At 45.9% G+C, this 20624-nt stretch overlaps 1 protein-coding gene across 2 annotated transcripts in view; it reads left to right on the forward strand.

The window, feature by feature from the left end:
- The first annotated feature begins 16156 nt into the window (after positions 1 to 16156).
- Positions 16157 to 20624, forward strand: part of Pebp4 (phosphatidylethanolamine binding protein 4) — a 210536-nt gene continuing 206068 nt past the window's right edge. For both annotated transcript variants that reach the window (XM_041669325.1, XM_041669316.1), the window contains exons 1-2: positions 16157 to 16522; positions 20116 to 20242. In XM_041669325.1, coding sequence (XP_041525259.1) covers positions 16296 to 16522; positions 20116 to 20242 — 354 coding nt within the window. In that variant the 5' untranslated portion in view covers positions 16157 to 16295. The remainder of the gene's footprint in view (positions 16523 to 20115; positions 20243 to 20624) is intronic.

A 20624-nucleotide genomic window follows, 5' to 3' on the forward strand; every position in this document is an offset into this window, starting at 1 on the left:
GGGCCCTCCTTGGCTTGCCTTACAGTTTCCCAGGTTTCCTTTCTCCTCCCCAGCTAGTAGTCCCTGGCTCTTGTCCTTCCTCTGACATCCTTTAAATGTCATTGTCCTTTGTGTCTCCAGCTGGCTCCCAACCAGGTGTAAAAAAGACCATCTCTTTGCTGCTATAGTTGCTGAATTTAGAAAAGGGAAGAGCCGAGGACCAAGGAGGGGGTGGGGGTGGAGCCCAGAACAGTGAAGGCCACTGGAAAGGAGCACCCAGAGGGTGCAGGGGTCATTTTGGGGCACAGCTACAGAAGGTTGAAAGGTGCCAGCCAGTTCAGGGAAAGGGAAGGAGAACTATAGATGGTCCAGGCAGAGGACAGGGGGCATGTGCACAAGCCCGGGGGCCAGACGGAAAGAATGCTTTCATGAAAAACTATAGCCACTGCAGATAGATTGTGAAAGGCGGGATGAGGGATGAGCATGATGCCGTGATTAAATGTCACACAGCCACGAAGGACTCTGCACGGCAGGTAGAATGTTTTTCAACCTGACGACGTTGGGGCACAACTGAGGCCGAGGGTTCTCAGACTGGGTAGCGAAGAGCAGGATAGAAAAGCCAATCTCTGGCCTTACCTGAGATCTGTTGCATCAATAAGTCTGGGCATGGGCCCAGTGTTGGAGGTATCCAGAACTGCTGAGGCTCAGGGTGTGAGCAGTTTAGAACAACGGCTGGTTTACGGGACAATCATGGTGTGGAACAGGGCAAGGCGAGGAAGGAATGCCTTTAGGACACACTGGGAGGGCCGATGGCTTTAGTTGCAGTGCTGATGCAAAGCGTCTGCTCTGGGGAATGTTGGAGAGTGAACTTGATGGCTTTAGTGGGCTCCTTCCTCCATTAACAAAATTGCAAACTGGCCAGAAGGATGGTGCACACCTTTAATCCCACCACTCAGGAGTCAGAGGCAAGTGGATCTCTGTGAGTTCAATGCTATCCTGATCTATGTAGCGAGTTCCGGAGGCTTGGAGGATAAAACGCTTAGTTGATAAAATGCTTGTCTTGCAAGCGTGAGGACCAGAGTCTATGAGACCCGGGTAAAAACCCATGGTATCCACTTCTAATCCTAGCTCTGGGAAGGTGAAGACAGGTGGGTTCCTGCGGCTTGTGAGCCAGCCAGACTGTCTCATTGGAGAGACCAGGACCAGTGAGACTCCTGGCAAGTGACATTGAGGTTGTCCCCTGGCCTCCATATATACTTACACATATGCACAGCTGCACAGAAACATGGCCATGCACACACACATATGCACACAATTAAAACTTACATCTGATGACTCTATTTGGAGTTAACTTTTTTCTTAGGAGTTTTTCAAAAGTGAAAGGAATTGTGCAGACCCCTGAAAGAACTGAGCCCTCCTCACCGCGCCCAGGGGATAAGTCAGCCATAACTGGTCACGTGAGAGACTCAGAAGGACTTGCCTTTTGCTGGAAGCAGGGGAAGATGGAGCTTAATAGCTGTCCAAATCTGGAGTCAGGGAGCTGGGTGGATGAACAGCAAAACCAAGGAGAATGGAGGAAGAGAAAAACCACCCCTACCTTCTCACTCAAGTTCCGGCATGAGATACCTGAGGAATATTAAAGAGGCGACAGTTGCTTGAGCAGGACAGATGTTCCAACACAGATGTGCAAGTCATGACTGTAAGGGCTTGCTGAAGCAAAGAGAGAGCCACGGTTGTCCTGGCAGAACCTAAGAGGACAAGGATCTAAGGAGACAAACCCAAGAGACATTTAATGATATTTAAAAGATGGGCCAAGCCACACATACAAGAGAGGAAAAGGCACAGCCAGGGATGTAGAAGGAAAGCCAGAAAAGTGTAGCGCCAACCAGAGGAAGAGACTCAAAGTGGGCAGCGGCCAGGTATCAGCCCTATGGACGTCCAGCATGTGGGCAGCAAAACACGTCTTCTGGGTTGAGGTGTTAGCCTCAGTCCGTGGGCAACTGGGAGACATGGAGGCCAGGAGCTGGAGTTCTTCCTCCAAGATGTTTGGCTGTGAAAGAAAGGAGAGGTAGTTGTGGTGGTGAGTGGGCTTGTGGGGGTGTGGAGAGTATCTATATCGGTTCCCTGGGCGACAGAAGCCAAGATGAGAGTTTGCGGACAGGAGAGTTCTTAGGGAGGGCCAAGTGGAGAAAGTGGGCATGAATGACATCGCTGGGGGAGAGGGCCGGTGATGCAGCCACAGTGAAGACCTTTGCAGAGCTGGCAGGAGCTGCAGAGCCGGGGAGGTCCTTCTGTCATCTGTCTACCAGGGAAATGAGAACGGGAGCTTGGCTCCACCTGTGTATAGCATCTTTCTGATTTCTGTTTGTTTTTTTCCAGTGCTTTGACATGGAGTGGGATTGCTACCCTTGAGAGACTGGTTCGCCCTCTGGGCTGGCTATTCTTAGAAGTGAAAAACTATCCCCTCCCCCCAATAAGTACGGCTTTTTACATTTATAGCAATCCAAAGCCTATGCTTTCCAGTCATTTCTTTTGGACTTACCCACTATGACCCACCCCAGTCATGCCTAATGGAGCAGGTCAGGTTCTGACACTGGGGAGAGGGACATCCTAAAGCCCATTTAAATGATTCAAACGGGGCTGAAGGAAGGACCTTGCTTCGCTTTCTTTGCTAATATTTTCAGTAGAAGTCACAACAAAGGCTCTTGGTAGGGTCCCCCACCCACTCAGTTTCCTGGATGACTGTGCTTCACCAAGTGGCCCTGTGTGGCACATCTTCTGCCCTTGGGATACTTTTCTTTTTGAGGGTACTGGGATTTGATCCCAGGGCTCCATGCATGGGAAACCCATACTCTGCTGAGGCACTTCTGCTCCTGTTTGTAGGGATGCGTGAGTTTGGAGTCCCCCTTTGTGGCAGTCATGTGTCTGTGAGACTTACAACTTAATGAAATAAACTTATCACTCACTGGAGAAGGCCTGCCCTGAGGATGGGTGTTAGTGTGGCCCAGGCAGCTGCCCTCGGCATGTCCAGAAAGGTGCTAAACTCTCACTGTCAACAGCAAGGTAGGAAAGGCGAGTATATACTTCTGTCCAGGAGGGGGCGCATGTTGACACATCACAACATTGACTACAGAAGGCTTTTGAAAACATACTTAGAAAGTGCTCCTAAGCTAATGTAAATGAAAGGGAGGGATCAGAGATGAAGAGAAGGCAAAGAAATAAATGAATGGCAGGAGGCAGAGGTCTGAAGCCAGAAAAGGGGGAAAGTCCTAGGTTCCTGGAAGGATGATGTCCCATGTTGGAAGGAAGGTGGGACAATTCTGGAAACTCTTGTCAATAACTCCTATTTTACCCTACAGAATAGAAAGGAGAAAGGCAGGGGGAAGAAGGCTTGTTGAAGAAGGGGAAGGTTTGCAAAGGTTTGTAAATCGGGAAGAACATAACTGAGGCATAGTTGTAGCGTGAATCAGTGAATGGATTGGAAAGCTGGAAGGAGGTTGTTAGAAAGCCTTGCGAAATGTCCAGCTGCTGAAGTGAAGTGCTTCTGGGAGAGGTAAAGCACTGGGGTGAGCCTCAGGCCGTGGATGGCAAGACAGGATGGTGGTAAGCACCCGGAAGGGGTAGCGTTTAAAGACTAGAAGCCAGAATGTGCTGTAGCTCAGGTGTGTGGTGCTGGCTCTTGTCTCTAAATGGTCTGAGTAGAGCAGATGATGATGGGCCTGAACATCATCAAGGGGTGAGGGGTGGTACTGATAGGGAGCTGGAGAGGGAGACGTGTCCTGGAGGCTGGACGACTCTTTTTATCCACACGCCCCGGGACGGTGTGGGAAATGATCACACAGGTGAGGGTTGTATCTAAAGGAAGACAGAACAAACTGCACAAAGACGTGCCCTTTTCCTAGCAGGTACCCTCTGATAAGCCTTCTCTCTGAGTAGGCATGCCAGGAGGAGGACCGTGAGCAGGTCACACTCAGCTTTCCTTTGAGATCGCAAAGAGGAGATCAAGACCACATCCTCACCTCAGGCCTGATCTTTGTATTTTGTTGTTGTTGCTGTTTTTGTTGTTTGTGGGTTTTTTTTTCTGGTGTTTGTGGATGCCCTGATCCACAGGCCAGGGCCTCTCTCATTCAACAGGCTACCGTTGCTGTAGGTGATTGTCTTGGGGTTGATGACTTGGCTGTATTCAGTCCTCCATCTGGCTACAGCACAGCAATCATATGATCAGATGTGAGGGTTTGGGACTAAGGCAGGCTCTAAGGATTTGAAATGTGCATTCAAGACCCATCAAAGAACAGAGGTCGAGCTTACAAGGCACAGCCTTGAAGACTCACCGACTTACCACATAATCTTCAATTCTAGTCTCATGAGACCATGGCCCTAAAACTAGCTCTGACCCATGACAGCCCTTCAGCTCAGGACCTACTCTCTGCCCTTTAGTGTCTCTTCCTTTTCATCGCAGTATCTGATATTAAGCAAGTGCATGCCTTTCCCATTAAACCGCATGCTGCTGTGTGCAGCCTGGGACTAGCATGCAGACTGAGATCACCGCTTTGCACATGGGAGGGCTCGAAGAGGTTTAGGATTTGACAGCTTCTCCACTCACCTTCCCTCAGAAGAAAACAGCTAAGCCACCACTCCAAACCTGGCTGAGACTCCTATTTTTTTCTCCTCTCTAATCCCCCATTGATATTGCAGTAAGATAGCCAAACCCCAGAGACTGGCAGCGTCTGGCCTGGAGAAGACCCAGAGACTGTTTGTTGACTGAATGAGCGAATGAATAAACAAATGAGCAGGATGTCCAAGAAACAGGACTCAAAATGTCCTGGGGCTGCTGCAGTTTTAGGGGAGTGTGAACCAAAGAGACAGTTTGCGGCAAGGAAGGGACATTTGTGTTCACAGGACATTTGGGGGGAAGACAGAAAATGCGGGCAGCAGAGGGAGGATATCTTAGCGTGGGGGAGGGTAAGCACACAGGCTTTGGATACAGAAGAATCTGGGTTGGGATCCAGTTCTTCCATTCACTAATTGTGCAGCCTTTGATAAGTAGCCAAGCAAACTTCAGCAGCCAAGCAGGGACCTAGGTCACAGGGCTGGATTAAATGGAACAGTGCAAGTTAGACATGCTCACAGGGTGCTTGGCACCTGGTGAATGCCAACACTGTCCCTGTCCTTGTACAGGCTCAGTGGCACCAGCATCCAGGAGAGCAGGATACCTGGAGACAGAGAGCAGAGGCAGGAAGTGTTTATCCACCCTTTCCTTCCTGCAGACCAGCTCAGGAAGCTGTGGGGCAGTCAGATATGCCTGCCCTGAAGCTTCCTTTGGAGGTGCTTCCAAAAAGGGAGGCTGGAGGCACTAACTGTGATCTCATGGCTCTTCTGCAGTTCAGTGGCCCCAAGGACTCCTGGATAGCAGCAGGGACAGTCTGGAAGGGATGCCCTCACTGAGCTGGCACTCACTGGCACCTTGTGAACTGTTGTCTTGCAATGCTCTGTTTGTCGTAGTGGGGATCGAGCCCAGAGACTTGCTCATCCTAGGCCAACTCTCCACCATCATATTCCAGTTTGGGTGAAATGGGCTAAGCTTTGAGCTAGGCGGTAGCGGGATCGGCATCGTCAAGTAAAGGAAGGAACTCAGAGCTGGCAGGTCCAGACTCCCCAAGGTGTCTGGGTCTTGTCCTCAGAGAGTTCAACAGAATTCCCCTCGGTTATGACAGCATTTGTTATTTCCTGGTCTCTAATAGGCAGCCAGGGTTGAAAATGAACTAGTGTATGAACTTCTTTTGACCTCTCTCTCTCTCTCTCTCTCTCTTCTCCCTCTCCTCCTCCTGTACTTTCCTCTTCCTCCCCTTCTCTTCTCTTGCCCAGTACAGGGGTTTAAAAGTAATGCCTTGGGCATATCGGGCAAGTGATTTGCGATTGAACTATACTCCTACCCCTTCTTTTTTGCTTTTTAAAAAATATTTGTTTGAAACAGGATTTCATATAGCTCAAGTATCTGGCCTTGAATTTACTGTGCAGTGAAAGATGACCTTGAACTTCTTGATTCTCTCATCTCTACCTCCTCAGTGCTGTGATTCACAAGTCTGCACCACCTTGCCCAAATGTACGTGATGCTATGATTAAACCCACAATTTCTATTTTATTTTATTTATTTTTTATTAATTATTTATTAAAGATTTCTGCCTCCTCCCCGCCACCGCCTCCCATTTCCCTCCCCCTCCCCCGGTCAAGTTCCCCTCCCTCATCAGCCCAAAGAGCAATCAGGGTTCCCTACCCTGTGGGAAGTCCAAGGACCACCCACCTCCATCCAGGTCTAGTAAGGTGAGCATCCAAACTGCCTAGGCTCCACAAAGCCAGTACGTGCAGTAGGATCAAAAACCCATTGCCATTGTTCTTGAGTTCTCAGTAGTTCTCATTGTCCGCTATGTTCAGCGAGTCCGGTTTTATTCCAGGCTTTTTCAGACCTGGGCCAGCTGGCCTTGGTGAGTTCCTGATAGAACAACCCCATTGTCTCAGTGTGTGGGTGCACCCCTCGCGGTCCTGAGTTCCTTGCTTGTGCTCTCTCTCTATCTGCTCCTGATTTGGACCTTGAGATTTCAGTCCGGTGCTCCAATGTGGGTCTCTGTCTCTGTCTCCTTTCATTGCCTAATGAAGGTTAATATTCAGGAGGATGCCTATATGTTTTTCTTTGGGTTCACCTTCTTATTTAGCTTCTCTAGGATCACGAATTATAGGCTCAATGTCCTTTATTTATGGCTAGAAACCAAATATGAGTGAGTACATCCCATGTTCCTCTTTTTGGGTCTGGCTTACCTCACTCAGGATAGTGTTTTCTATTTCCGTCCATTTGTATGCAAAATTCAAGAAGCCCTTGTTTTTTACTGCTGAGTAGTACTCTAATATGTATATATTCCATACTTTCTTCATCCATTCTTCCATTGAAGGGCATCTAGGTTGTTTCCAGGTTCTGGATATTACAAATAATGCTGCTATGAATATAGTTGAGCAAATACTTTTGTTGTATGATAGGGCATCTCTTGGGTATATTCCCAAGAGTAGTATTGCTGGGTCCAGGGGTAGGTTGATCCCGAATTTCCTGAGAAATCGCCACACTGCTTTCCAAAGTGGTTGCACAAGTTTGCATTCCCACCAACAATGGATGAGTGTACCCCTTTCTCCACAACCTCTCCAGCAAAGGCTATCGTTGGTGTTTTTGATTTTAGCCATTCTGACAGGTTGAAGACAATCTTAAAATTGTCTTGATTTGCATTTCCCTGATCGCTAAGGAAGTTGAGCATGATCCTAAGTGTCTTTTGGCCATTTGAAGTTCTTCTGTTGAGAATTCTCTGTTCAGCTCAGTGCCCCATTTTATAATTGGGTTTAAACCCACAATTTTTAATGTGCTAAATAAGTACTCTACCAAATGAGCCTCATTCTCAGTCCTCCTTTTTAAAAAAGATTTATTTATTAACATACTTTATGCATATCTGTCTTCATGCACACCAGAAGAAGGAATTTGATCTCATTACATGGTGTGTTTGCTGGGAATTGAACTCAGGGCCTCTGGAAGAGCAGTCAAGTGCTCATAACCACCAAGCCATCTCTCCAGAACCACCTTTTTCTCATGTTTTATTTTGATACAAGATCTCACTAAGTTGCTGGGACTTGCTTTGAATGCCCTCTATAGCTCAGTCTGGCTTCGATCTTAAAAGTCTCTCTTGCCTCAATTTCAAGCAGCTGAGATTGTGAGTCTGCGTTCTCAAGTCCTTTATTTTCCTGGGGGGAATTCTTTGGAAGAAATTAAATAAAGTTGCAAACCCAGGTGTGGCTATTCAAACGCAGCAGGAGATCTAGGTTCTGAGTGAGACCCAGAGTTTTGTCCTGAGCTCGGTCCTTTGCAGCTGGAAAGAACTGCAGCTATGGAGGCTGGGAATGAGTTCTTCCTTTGAATTTCTCCAGTCACACAGGACAAAAGGCTCCAAGGAAGTTTTCTGTCTGAGCCTTTTTGAGTTTGCACACTCTCCAGTGCTGCTGATCTGTCTCGGCATGCCGAACCCAGCCAGCTGTTGGCCTTTTTGACTCTCTGCATCTGTCTGCAGCTTTCTCATCCTGCCTCTATAGCATCCCTTGAAAAATAAGAGGAACAGGGAAAGAATTGTCCTTGAAGTTCCCACTCTCTGCCTTAGAATCCTTTGGAGGACAACCTCTCCTGTCGTTCTTTTCCATCCCCGACCACCCTAAGTAAAAGCACCTCTTTGGAACTTCCTGGAACTTTCTCCAACTGCCTCCCCAACAGCCAACTGCTTCCCCTGTCCTGTGCTTCCTTTGGGAACATTCTCCAAGACTCTCAGGCCCATTCGAGCAAACATTGTGAAGAGTACCCAGAGGGACCTCTGCCAGCTCCAAAACGGATCGAAATCCCTCAGCTGAGGCCAGAAGCAATACAGTAGCTAATGCCATAGACCAGGTAAGAGACAAGGGCACTTTCGGCTTCTGGTGTGAGGTTCCATAAGCCAGAGGAAACAGAGGAGAGACCGAGACACAGAAGCTATGCGTAGAAAAGTGATAGATACTCGTGTCGAGGATAGCATTTTCTAGCCCTCTAATTTCATGCGATTTGAATACATCGTTTATAGTGTTTCGAAGTGTTTTGTCTCTGAGCATAAATAGTTCTTTAACCCTCTTTAAAAATAGCACTGGAATATTTCTCCTTCCTGGGACTCAGGGCTCGGCAAAGAGCTCGAGAGACCATAGCATGCCTCAATTCTGACAGTCTTAGCATGTTGCCTTCCTTAGAACAATTTTATTTCATGTATCTCTGCGTGTGCCATATGTATGCAGCTATCCACAGAGGTCAGAAGAGGACATTGGATCCCCTAGCTGGAGTCTCAGGCAGATGTGGACGCTAGGAACCAAATACCCATCTTCTGCAAGAGCAGCAAACACTCTTAACCCCCGAACCATCTCTCCAGTTCCTTATTTTCTTCTTCAGTGGCATCCTGTTTCCTTTTGTGAAACAAAAAAAAAACAAAACAAATCAAAACAACAACAACCCCCCCCCATTTCCTCCCACCCTCAGAAGTATGGGGATCCAGACATTGAATCTGTTCGTAGAAGGAGAAAGTGAGGTTCAACTTTCCAGTTTGTCTTTTTTGCTTCTAATCCTTGTGCTTTTGATATAAAAAAAATAATGTCATTGATAAATCCATGACAATTTAATGACAGTTTCCTCCTGTGTTTTCTTCTAAGAGTTCTGTACTTTTTATACTTAGATTTAAAACTGTGACCTGGTTTTTATATATGGTATATTCTTGGACATGTGACTCTCTGACTTTATAGTCAGTAACGCCATGAGTTGAGATGGTGGTCTTTGTTTTATGTTCTTAGTATCTTTATTGCAAATAATTAGACCACAACCCATATAAAGGGTTATTTCTGAACTTATTATGTAGATCAGGCTAGTCTTGGACTCACAGAAATCTGTTGCACACTTTGTCTTGGGCTACCAACCAGCTCCCAGATTATGACATGGAGACTTATTAGTTATGAATACTTGGTCTTATCTTAGCTCTTATTTTAATCTGTTTCTTTTTATGTTTTGCCTTGGGTTTTTTTTCTTCTTCCTTCCTCTCTCTCTCTCTCTCTCTCTCTCTCTCTCTCTCTCGACTAGATTTTTCCTTCTTATTCTTTCTATCTGCTCACCCTGGTTTTTCCTCCTCTGCTTCACTATTGGCCATTCAGCTTTTTATTGAATCAATCCGGTGCCTTAGGCAGACAAGATGAAAAAGCAACACATCTTTACATCGTTAAACAAATGTAACACATCTTTGCCACAACATTTCCCCTTTTTGCCTAAATAAAAAGAAAGGATTTAACTTTGATAGGGATCTACCTGTCTCTGCCTCCTATTCGCTGGGATTAAAGGTGCACACCACCACATCCAACCCTAATTTTTTTAATATAAGCATTTCCTGTTTCTTTTTTTTTTATTTTTTTTAAAGATTTATTTATTATTTATACAACATTCTGCCTCCATGTATGCCTGCATGCCAGAAGAGGGTGACAGATCTCATTACAGATGGTTGTGAGCCACCATGTGGTTGCTGGGAATTGAACTCAGGACCTCTGGAAGAGCAGCCAGTGGCTCTTATCCTCTGAGCCATCTCTCCAGCCCCCTCCTGTTTCTTTTTTTAAACAATTATTTATGTGAACGTGTGTGTGTCTGTGTATTCATTGCAGATGACAGAGAGGACATCAGATATTCTAGAGCTAGAATTACAGGTGGTTGTGAGCTGCCCAACATTTTGTGTTCTTCTTAACCATGGTGCCCTCTTTCCAGCTCCAGCTTCACTCACTGTTTCTGTTCTCTCTCTCTCTCTCTCTCTCTCTCTCTCTCTCTCTCTCTCTCTCTCGGCAGGATTTCTCTGTGTAGCCTTGACTGTCCTGGAACTCATTCCATAGACCAGGCTGGCCAAACTCACAGAGATCTGCTTGCTCTGCCTCCCACACGTTGGGATTAAAGGTGTGTGCCACCGCTACCCAGCCATTCACATTTTCTTACAGTGATCTGAGAGCATGACCGGTTTTCTCCGTATCCAGTCTGCCTTGGTATATTGTACTTCCTTTTCATTTCTTTTTGGTTATTCTCTGGTCTCCCTCCTGATCTGTTTGTCTGTTTACTGGTGTGCTGTTAATGGACTGAGGATGTCCTTTGGGGATAGATAAATTTCCTAGCAGGCATGAGACCCTGGGTTTGATTCCCAGCATCACCAAAAATGTGTGTTATTTCATTTCAACCTGCTTGTGATTTTTCCAGCATTCTTCAGGCTTGCAGCAAACACCTTTGCCCACTGAGTCCTTTCAGGAGAGGGTTGAAGGCTACAACTATGATCATGCTATTTTCTAGTTTTACTCCATGGAATTCAAAGCCCATGCTGTAGGATTTCCACATTTGATATCCATTAAGACTTGCTTCTGTGGCTTAACATGGTATATGAGAGAATATTCCTGTGTTTAGTTGGGGAACATGTTTATTATCCTGTTGTTATGTGAGCTAGGTAAAGTTACTTAGTGCCAATCCAAGCCTCATGATCAGAGTTCAATTCCTAGAACCCAGAAGAAACTCCCATAGAAAAGGAAACTCCCATAAATTGTCCTCTGAGCTCCCCATGCATACCATGGTCTGTGCATCCCCCACAATGAGTAAATGCAATAAAAAAAACTTCAAAAGTATGCTATTGAGTTCTCTGTTATCATCATGTTATCCATTTCTCTAATTCTGTTAATGTTTGAAATCTCCATATATATAGTATATATATATATATATATATATATATATATATATATATATATATAAAGATATAACATATATGTGTTATATCTTTGTATTAGTCTGTTGTCTGTTGCTAAAATAAAATACTCAAAGATTGTTACTTTATAAAGAAATGGGAGTCACTGAGCTTATAGTTTTGTGGGTAGAAGAGCATGGTACCAACGTCTGCCTGGCTTTGGAAGGGAACCCTTTGGCTGCCTCATGTGGTACGCGGCACCAAAATGGCAGATGAGGCCAGATGCGAGAGAGCTGCCTCCCAGACTTGTTCCTTTGTAACAGTCCTCTTGTGACTAACTCCTGCCCAGGACAGGGCCCTTAATCACTAAAGCATTGCCATTAGTCTCCATCTCCTTTGGTTTCCTCATAGTTTTGTTTTTGGTTTTTCTTGTTGTTTCATTGTTTCTTGAGACAGTGTCCCTTTATGTAACCTGGGCAGGTCTATAACACACTATTATAGCCCAGGCGATCCTCCTGCCTCAACCTCTACCAAGCACTGGGATTAATGGCAAGTGCTACCACGCTAGACGATGCCACCTAAAGGTTGTGCATTTATTTTCTCTCTCTCTTTTTTCAGTTTTTTTTTAGAATTACTTTTATTATTTTATATGTCCGCATTTGTGCACCATATGCGTGCTTGGTGTTGTGGAATATATTTTTAAGATGTGTTGTATTTGTTTATGCTGTGGAATATTTGTTTAATGATGCAAAGATGTGTCACATTCTTTTATGTTTTATTGTTTAACTCTGTGAAGCTGTGTTATTTTGCTTGCCTAAAACACCTGATAGGTCTAATAAAGAACTGAATGACCAATGACTAGTTAGTCAGGAGAAGGGTAGCTGGGGTTGTGAGGCAGAAGGAAGAAATAGGAGGGGGAAGGGAGCGAAGAAAGTAGAAGAAAAGGAGGACGCCAGGGCAAGCCACCCTACTAGCAACAGAGTAAGAAGGAAAAAAGATTTATAGAATAGAGAAAGTTAAAGCCCAGAGGCAAAGGTAGACAGGATAATTTAAGAAAAATTGGCTAGAAATAAGCTGAGTTAAGGCTTCTTTAAGAATAAGTAAGAATAAGTCTCTGTGTTTTTATTTGGGAGCTGGGCAATGGGCCCCCAAAGAATAGAATAAACAAAACAACCCAACAACACCCCCCCCCCAGGCAAAGGTCAGTTCTCCTTCGCCCAAGATGCTGTGGTTGCCAGGAAAGGGTGGAGACAGCTCTCTCAGGCACCCTTGCGCTCTTGCTGTAGGGGTCAGTTCTCCTGAGCCCATGACACAGGGGCCAGCTCTCCTGTTGCAGCTGCAGTTGACGGGCAGGGCCAGCTCTTCTGGGTCCCTGCCACTGGGCTAGCTCTCCTGAGACCGCAAATTGAGCGATTTAAATCTAAAGTAGTCACCAATAGTCAATGACTTATTCTGCCATTTAAAAAGGTTGTTTTTAGCTCCCCCATGCCATTTCCTCTCCTCCATGTGATCAGCTGAGATATATATATCTCAAATGCTATACATATGTATATATATTTATATATACATACATATATATGTATAGCATTTGGTTAACTTTTAATCTCCTTTTGTGTATATTGTACAGATTTACTATGTAGGTTACATAAGACCTCCCAAAGTTACCAATCCAATTTGAATAGATGCACATAACTTCAATTGCTTATAAAAACATGTTCTTATAGGGCTCTATGTTGTCCTCCTTTTGTATGTTATCACTGCCACAATTTATATCTTTAGGTACAGTATACCTAACTAAGGACACATTTACAGTTCTTTATATTTAATGTCTTTAAATCTTGTATTTTAAAGGGGGACTTGCACACTACATGAGAATAAAAAACTTTTAATTTTATTATTTGCCTCTAATGGAGATCTTCATACCTATTCTGCATCTATTTTCACCTTGGTTTTCATGCCCACCCGAACATTTGGTTTATCATCTCTTGCAATATAGCCCCGCCGATGGTGAAGTCCATCCTCGTCTTTTTCCTTAGCTTTGTGGTTAATTTCTCCCTCTCATTTTGAGGACAGCCTTCCCGGATATAGAGTTTTTGGTTGGCTGCTTGTTTCAGCACTTGAACTACAGCATCCCATTTCCGCTGGACTCTGGGATTCCTCGTGAGGAGTCAGCTGCTAATGATTATTGAGGATTCTGTACAGAACGAGTTACCTCTTTTCCTGTTTCTTTCAAGGTTTTCTTTGCCTTTGGTCTTCAGTAGTTGAAATATGTATCTCGGTGTAGGTCTCTTTGAGTCTGTCCTCAGAGTGGGTGCTGATGCCACGGGGTTCACAGATCTATTCTTCCTCTATTGATGTCTTCTGAGTATGGGTTTCACTCAACACTGAGTCTTTCGAATTATATATAAATGAGTTAGGGTTTTATATTAATGTCACAAATCCAAAGAGAAGTATTTTAATTCAACCAAGAAGTTGCGATACAATATTTAGATCCACATATTATGTTTCCATAACATACAAATATTTTCTGTATTGAGTATAGTTGACAATTTGCTACTATAAAGTCTTATTTTAAATGTCATTACTTAGAGAAGTACTTAATGTTTTAGCAATAGACTTTTAAAGGGGGATTTCAGAGTTGATGAATTGACAATATGGGGTATTTGGTTTATGGACCATATTCCTTTATTACCATTTTCTCAAAAAATTCATATACTTTTTTTTGTTTATTTTTTTTTGAGACAGAGTTTCTCTATGTAACAATCCTAGCTGTCCTGAAACTAGCTCTGTAGACTAGGCTGGCCTCGAACTCACAGAGATCCACCTGCCTCTGACTTCTGAGTGCTGGGATTAAAGGATTGTACCACCACTGGGCCAGACACAATTTTTTTATGAACCTATGCAAAAGGGTATAGCAAGCTATCATTTTCCTCTCTTATTTCAAAGTAGAGGGAGTTCCCTCTTCATGCAGTATGTTGGTTCTCTGTCCCTTAGCATTTTTTTTTATTTAAGTGTGAAAGAATTTCTACACATGCATACCATGAATTATATTTTCTTCATTGGATTGTAAAGAATCTATACAATTGCCTATGACAATGGAACTGTACACAGAGTACAAGAAGAACAGGGATTCTTTTTGTATCAATCTCATCTCTGATTAGTGGCAGAAGCAGAAAGTTGGCAGACAGATCCTAGGACTTCACTGCTCATCACAAGATCTCTAAATGCTCACATGTGTTGTAACCTAAAGCCTCCTTGGAAATGTGACTAGCTGGAGCGATTGTGGAGGTAGAAATTTGCGGGGTTAATTTTCAGTGAAAATACTGAGCCGGGCGGTGATGGCACACGCCTTTAATCCCAGCACTCAGGAGGCAGAGGCAGGCGGATCTCTGGGAGTTTGAGGCCAGCCTGGTCTACAAGAGCTAGTTCCAGGACTGGCTCCAAAGCTACAGAGAAACCCTGTCTTGAACCCCCCCCCCCCCAAAAAAAAAAGAAAAAGAAAATACTGTCATTTGTAACCTAAATAAATGACAATGGTGTGTCATTTATTATTTCATAGGAACTCAGAGTAAAAAAAACTTGGCCAGGCGGTGGTGGCCAGGAATTCAGCTGCCATCTTCCCCAGACAATACCATGCTCTGGCTCTCGATGACCTACAAGCTTTGTGAGCCCAGGGACAGCAATTGGTCCATCCATATGCCACAACCTGGCATGTAACTAGATAGAGAGATGGATGATGGGTGGGTGAATGGGTAGGTGGATAGATGGGTGGATGAATAGATAAATGATAGATAGATAGAGAGATAGATAGAGAGATAGATAGATAGATAGAGAGATAGATATAGATAGATAGGTTAGATAGATAGATGAATGGGTGAGTAGATAGGTAGGTAGATAGATAGATGATAGATAGATAGATAGATAGATAATGTATGTATGTAGATGAGTAGATCTGAAGGTGTGGTTAGCTTACCCAAGATGAGCGCTTACTGCATTCTTGCAGTGTAAGTTCTTAGGATGGGGGAGTCATGCATGTTTGGCATGAGACTTCAGAGCATGAGACTGAAAAGTATGCTCAATTTGTAGGACCCAAAGGAAGAATTTCCTGCTAGAGTTGGGGTCCTGGAGGCAGAATGCAGAAAAGAGTTCCACTGAGAAGCAAGAGACACACCCTCCCATCTCATGCTCCCAAGTGAGGGCTGAGGGTGTCGGGGTCTTTTGACTTGTTCTTGTGATGGGGTGTGGTGTGACTTGGCAGTTACTGGAGCAGAAGCTAGGGGTCCAAAGTCCCCAGTCTCTGGGATCAACAGGGTAGATCACGCCTAAATAGCCCCCGCTGTAAGTTCTAATCAAAATTCCACACCTCAAGCCCAACTAAAGGGCTACTTCAAGGGACAAAAAGCTTCATAACAGGAACACTACCCCCACCTTCCCTCAGCCCCCACCTCCCCCACCCCTCATCTTTCCCATAGCCACCTGCCACCCCCACCCCAGATTGGGACAGACCCTGCTGCCCACCTTCAAGCTCTTCTTCAGACAGAGTTATTTTGGGAGCGCATTGTGCTCAGCACAGTGCAAGGCACAGTCAGGCACCCTCTGTCCCCAGGTGACATTTTAGAGCTGGTCTCTGGGCGGTGGCCCCATCCCACATAGCAGCAGCCCCTCTTACATAGGGTCGCCCTCTCCAACCGTCTCCACCTTCTGGTGGCCCCTAGGCTACGGAGATAGGTAGCAGAGAAGCCGAGGTAAAGTAGAACAGTTGTGGGACATAACTCAGCTAACTCCCCAGCCCTCTCCAGTCTGGACAGTCTTCTTCAGAGCTGGCAGCAGAACAGGAGTGTCAACAAAGCTACGTCCTGCCAGGGAGGGGCCTCAGCCAGGACAGCAAACAGAGTCCAGCTTGGAGCAGGCTCCAATCCTCCCAGAGTACAAGCAGCTGGGTAGTGGATCCGTGGCTGGAACCCACCAGGAGGACTCTGGAGTGGGGCCTAAGAGGGGAACGGAACCCCCGCGTGGGGGCACTGGGTCATGGCATCACGCCAGCTTTGGTTTTCTTTCCTTCAGTTGCCAGGGACCGTGCCAATGAAGATGTGCGCAATGGCCCTTTTCTTGAGCATTCTTGCGGCCGCTGTGTGGTTGGGCCTCTCAATGACAACACCCGAGTCCTCTGGAGGAGGTGCAAATCCTGGAGGAGAGGAAGAAGGAAAAGGATGTGTTCCTACACTGTTGCCGAAAGCGGACATTGGACTATGCGGGTAAACAGAGCAGGCAGGGTGAGGAAGGGCGGCCTCACGGAGTGTGCATCTGGAACTCAGTGGCACGGGTGTCTTAGCCAGCGTTTGCAAGAGCAAGCATAAAGCCTGGAGATCACCTTGCCGGGGTGGGGATGGGGCCAGAGGGTGGTGCTCGGGGGAAGCTAGTCATCAAAACCCACCCAGAAAGCCCCCCCCCCCAAGGTTTCCAACAAAGTGGCATCTTAATGGAAGAAGCCCTGCCCGTCTTCAGAGATTACTTTTTCACCAGTCAAGTGTTTTGCCAGGGAGCCTTCCAGGGAGTGTGGCCCCAGCTGGAGCTGAGCTCTCTTGATTCCTTTCAAGGCCACACGGTCTCCTCACTCTGGGTTGGCACCAGCTGCAGACCCCAGAGTTCCGCAATCTCCCCAGAGCCAATAGATTGGAAAAGTGAGTCTTTATCTCTCCAGACCCCTGAGTCACCCTGAGGTTTCCCTTGCCACTTTTCTGCCATTTTCTCTGCAAGTTGCTGGCTGAGGAGACGACGCGAACTAAAATCACCTTAGAAAAAGAAACCCTAATTGCGGAATTACCTCCATCAGACTGGCGTAGGGCTGTTTACTTGATTAATGATTGATGTGGGAGAACCCAGCCCACTGTGAATAGTGCCACTCCTAGGCACCACTGATGTGGTCCTGGGCTGTATAAGGAAGCAAGCTGAGCAAGCAGTGTTCCTTTGTGGTCTCGGCCCCTCGGTTCCTGCCTCGGCTTCCCCAATGATGGGCTGTAAAATGTAAGATGAAATAAACCCTCTCCTCTCCCAAGTCGGTTTGGTAGGTGACCACAGCAACAGAAAGAAAAGTAGGACTTTTCCTAAACAGTACCACCAGCTAGGGACCAAGTGTTCAAACACGTGAGCCTTGAGGGGACATTTCTCATTCAAACCTCCAGACCTTTTAAGACGTGGCCTTGGAAATGAAGCTATGTCAGGTTAGCCCCAGGACAGAGCAGTAACTTCAGTGCAGGATCTCTGCCGAGGAGGCCTGCTTAGCTTAGTTTCGAGCCTTGACTGCAGAGCCTGACCCTCTGTGGAGTCTGGCAGGGAATTCTGGAATGTTGAACTTAGAAAGATTTTCAGGGCAAGGCCTTACCTACATCTGGTAGAACCTAGGCTCAGTCTCAGAACTGGAATCCATCTGACTTTGTCTGGTACCCTCCATGGTCACAGCAAATGTGCTAACCTTCCCCACAATGGGGAGCTTCTCCCAAAGCCATGCAGAAGATCTCAGCCTTTCAGAGTCCCCCTTTATCTCCAGGCCTAGGATTCTTCTTCAACTTTAGCCTGTTTCCCCTCATTTTGCTTAGGGAACTGCATACGACATCTACAAGTTCTTTCTTCTTAAAGAAAAACATTCTTAAGTGTATGCAAGTTTATAAACACCTTTCCCCTGCCAATGCTTCCTGGCATATCCTCCCATGTGAAGCAACATGACGTCTTCACACGCTGGACTGGCAGTGCCCTTTAGGTGAGGTGGGCGGGCAACAAGAACACGGAACTGCCACCCTATCCCCTGGCAGGTCCCGTCAAGCAGTTTCTATGGCACTGAACCCATCCACCAAACAAAGGTGCTGGAATCAATGGTTTAACCGTTTCAGTTCCTCTAGGATAAACAGGGAGAGATCTGCTTTGGGGTGGGGAGGCCCTCTGTTTTTTCCTCCTTCTGACCCTTAGTTTTTCCCAAGCCCCTGCCACATGCAGACTGTTTCTCTTGTGCAAGACAGCATCTCCTCTGCCTCCCTCACTTCTTGCTAGCTGCAATGATAGTCCCGGAGGCAGAGCAGAAGGGAGTCAAATAGTCTTCAGAATGCTGCCACGAATATAAATGCAAAAAGAAACAGGCCTTTAATCCCAGCACTCAGGAGGCAGAGACAGGTGGATCTTTGTGAGTCTGAAGCCAGACTGGTCTATAGAGTGAGTTCTAGGGCAGTCAAGGCTACACAGAGAAACCCTGTCTCAAAAAAAAACAAAAAACAAAAAACAAAAACAAACCAAAAAACAAAAAACAAAATGAATGAATGAATGAATGAAAACCCATCCACTAAGATGCCTTCAAAATCTCTCCAAACCATACCATCTGGAAAGAGTGCTGTACCCATGCAGGAAGTTAATAGAAACAAGTAACTCTCCCGAAGCATTGGTTCGGCCAACTCGTACTACTTCTTCTACCTTCTGGGACCTCAGCAACCAAGTCTAGACAGTGGGGGTGCCCACCCACCAAAGCACCCTCTGTACCAGAGCAACCCATGGGCTCAGTTGCCTTTGTCCAAAGCTGAGCCTCCAGAGCTGCTGGACGGATGGGGGACAAGGGGTTGGGAGGGTCACATGGGGCCCACTAGGAGGCCGTCCTCAGCCTCTTCTCAGTTCTGCTCTGCAGGAACTCTCCTTAAATTACGTTCTCTCTGGTATCGCCCCAGCAGAGCATGATGGACCGGTGGACTGTTGTAGGTAGCTGTTGTCTATTTGGGGAATAGCTCAGCTGCACTGGGCTACTAGGAAAGGCTAGGGACTATAACACCTGCTCTTTGTATGATACGAAGTATGTGTAATGTCCTGATAGGCCCAATTCGATCTTTCTTTTTTTCTTTTTCTTTTTCTTTTTTTGCATTGGCAGGGTCTACATCTGTAGATTCAACCAACCATGAATTGGAAATGTCTGGGGTGGGGGGATTACCTCTGACCCAGATACAGTCACACATTTATAAGTCAAGCACTCAGAAGGTTGAGGCATGAAGACAAGAGTCCCAGTGCAGCCTGTCTCCAAAAGAAAAAGGAAAAAAGGCAGGGATTATGGGAGCATAGCTCAGGGATAGAGTGCGTTCCTGGTATGTACAAGTCCCTGGTTACCAAACACACACACATAAACCTATGCATACACATGCACATATATACGCATACACATGCATACACATAAACAGTATATACACGTGTGCACACATACATAGATATACATATATACACAAATACACATGCACACATATACAGTATGCTCATAACTACATGCACATGTTTAATATATACACAAATACACACATGCACACATACACACAGACATTGCTTAAGTATTGAGTATGTACAGACTTTTGTCTTCACTCCCTAATTGCATAACAGTTTTGCTGTGTGTATCATGAATATAGACATGATCTGACTACACAGAAAGATGTGTGTGTCAGTGCAGACATACTCTTTTTGTCTTTTGAGGGACTCACATATCTGAGGGTGTCCATGGACAGGTGGCCTGGAGCCAGTCTCTGGGGATACTGAGGATGACTACATTCCTCCTGGGCCACCCACAGTGTGCCAGTGTTCTACCCACTGTCCGATGCTGTATCCCCACATCAAACCTATGAAGCAGGCACCAGCTCTGTTACAGGCTAGGAGACCTAGGCCAATGACATCAGGCAACTCTTGGGTCACACAGCTACCTAGTGGCGGGGTTAGGATTTAGTCCCATAGTCCCACCCAGCTTTCCCTGTCCAGGGGTATAGACTCTAGCCTTGTGAGCCCCAGGAGTAGTTGACACCCTGGCATAAAGTGGCTTGCTTTCTTCTCTCCGTAGGACCCTTGAAGTTTTCTACATGGAGTTGGGGAACGTCAGCTGCAAAATTATTCCTAAGTGCGATCTATACAGACAGAAGATTACAACATGGCCGCAGCCGATAGTCAAGTTTCCCGCAGCCATGGATGTGAGTGAATGGGGTTGACTGAGGAAGGGATGGAGGGGGGTCCTGACATGTCTTTGGCTCACTGGTCTTGGTGACTTGGAGCCTTATGCAGAGCCCCCAGGGCCAGGTTTGCTTAGAGCTATTGCTTAGAGCAGTGGTTCTCAACCTTCTTAACGCTGCAACCCTTTGTTCCTCATGCTGTGGTGATCCCCCCAACCATGAAATTATTTTTACTGCGACTTCATATCTGTTATGTTGCTACTGTTATGAACTGTAATGTAAATATCTGATAGGCAGGTGGTCCTTGACAACCTTTGTTAAAGGGTCATTTGACCCCCGAAGGGATTGCAGCACACAGGTTGAGAATGATTGGCTTAAAGGTTGTGTGAAAGCTATTATAAAT

The sequence above is a fragment of the Microtus oregoni genome, unplaced genomic scaffold (genome assembly GCF_018167655.1).
Source record: "Microtus oregoni isolate MIOR12 unplaced genomic scaffold, Mior012 000001F_ref0000356, whole genome shotgun sequence".
Lineage (NCBI taxonomy): Eukaryota > Metazoa > Chordata > Mammalia > Rodentia > Cricetidae > Microtus > Microtus oregoni.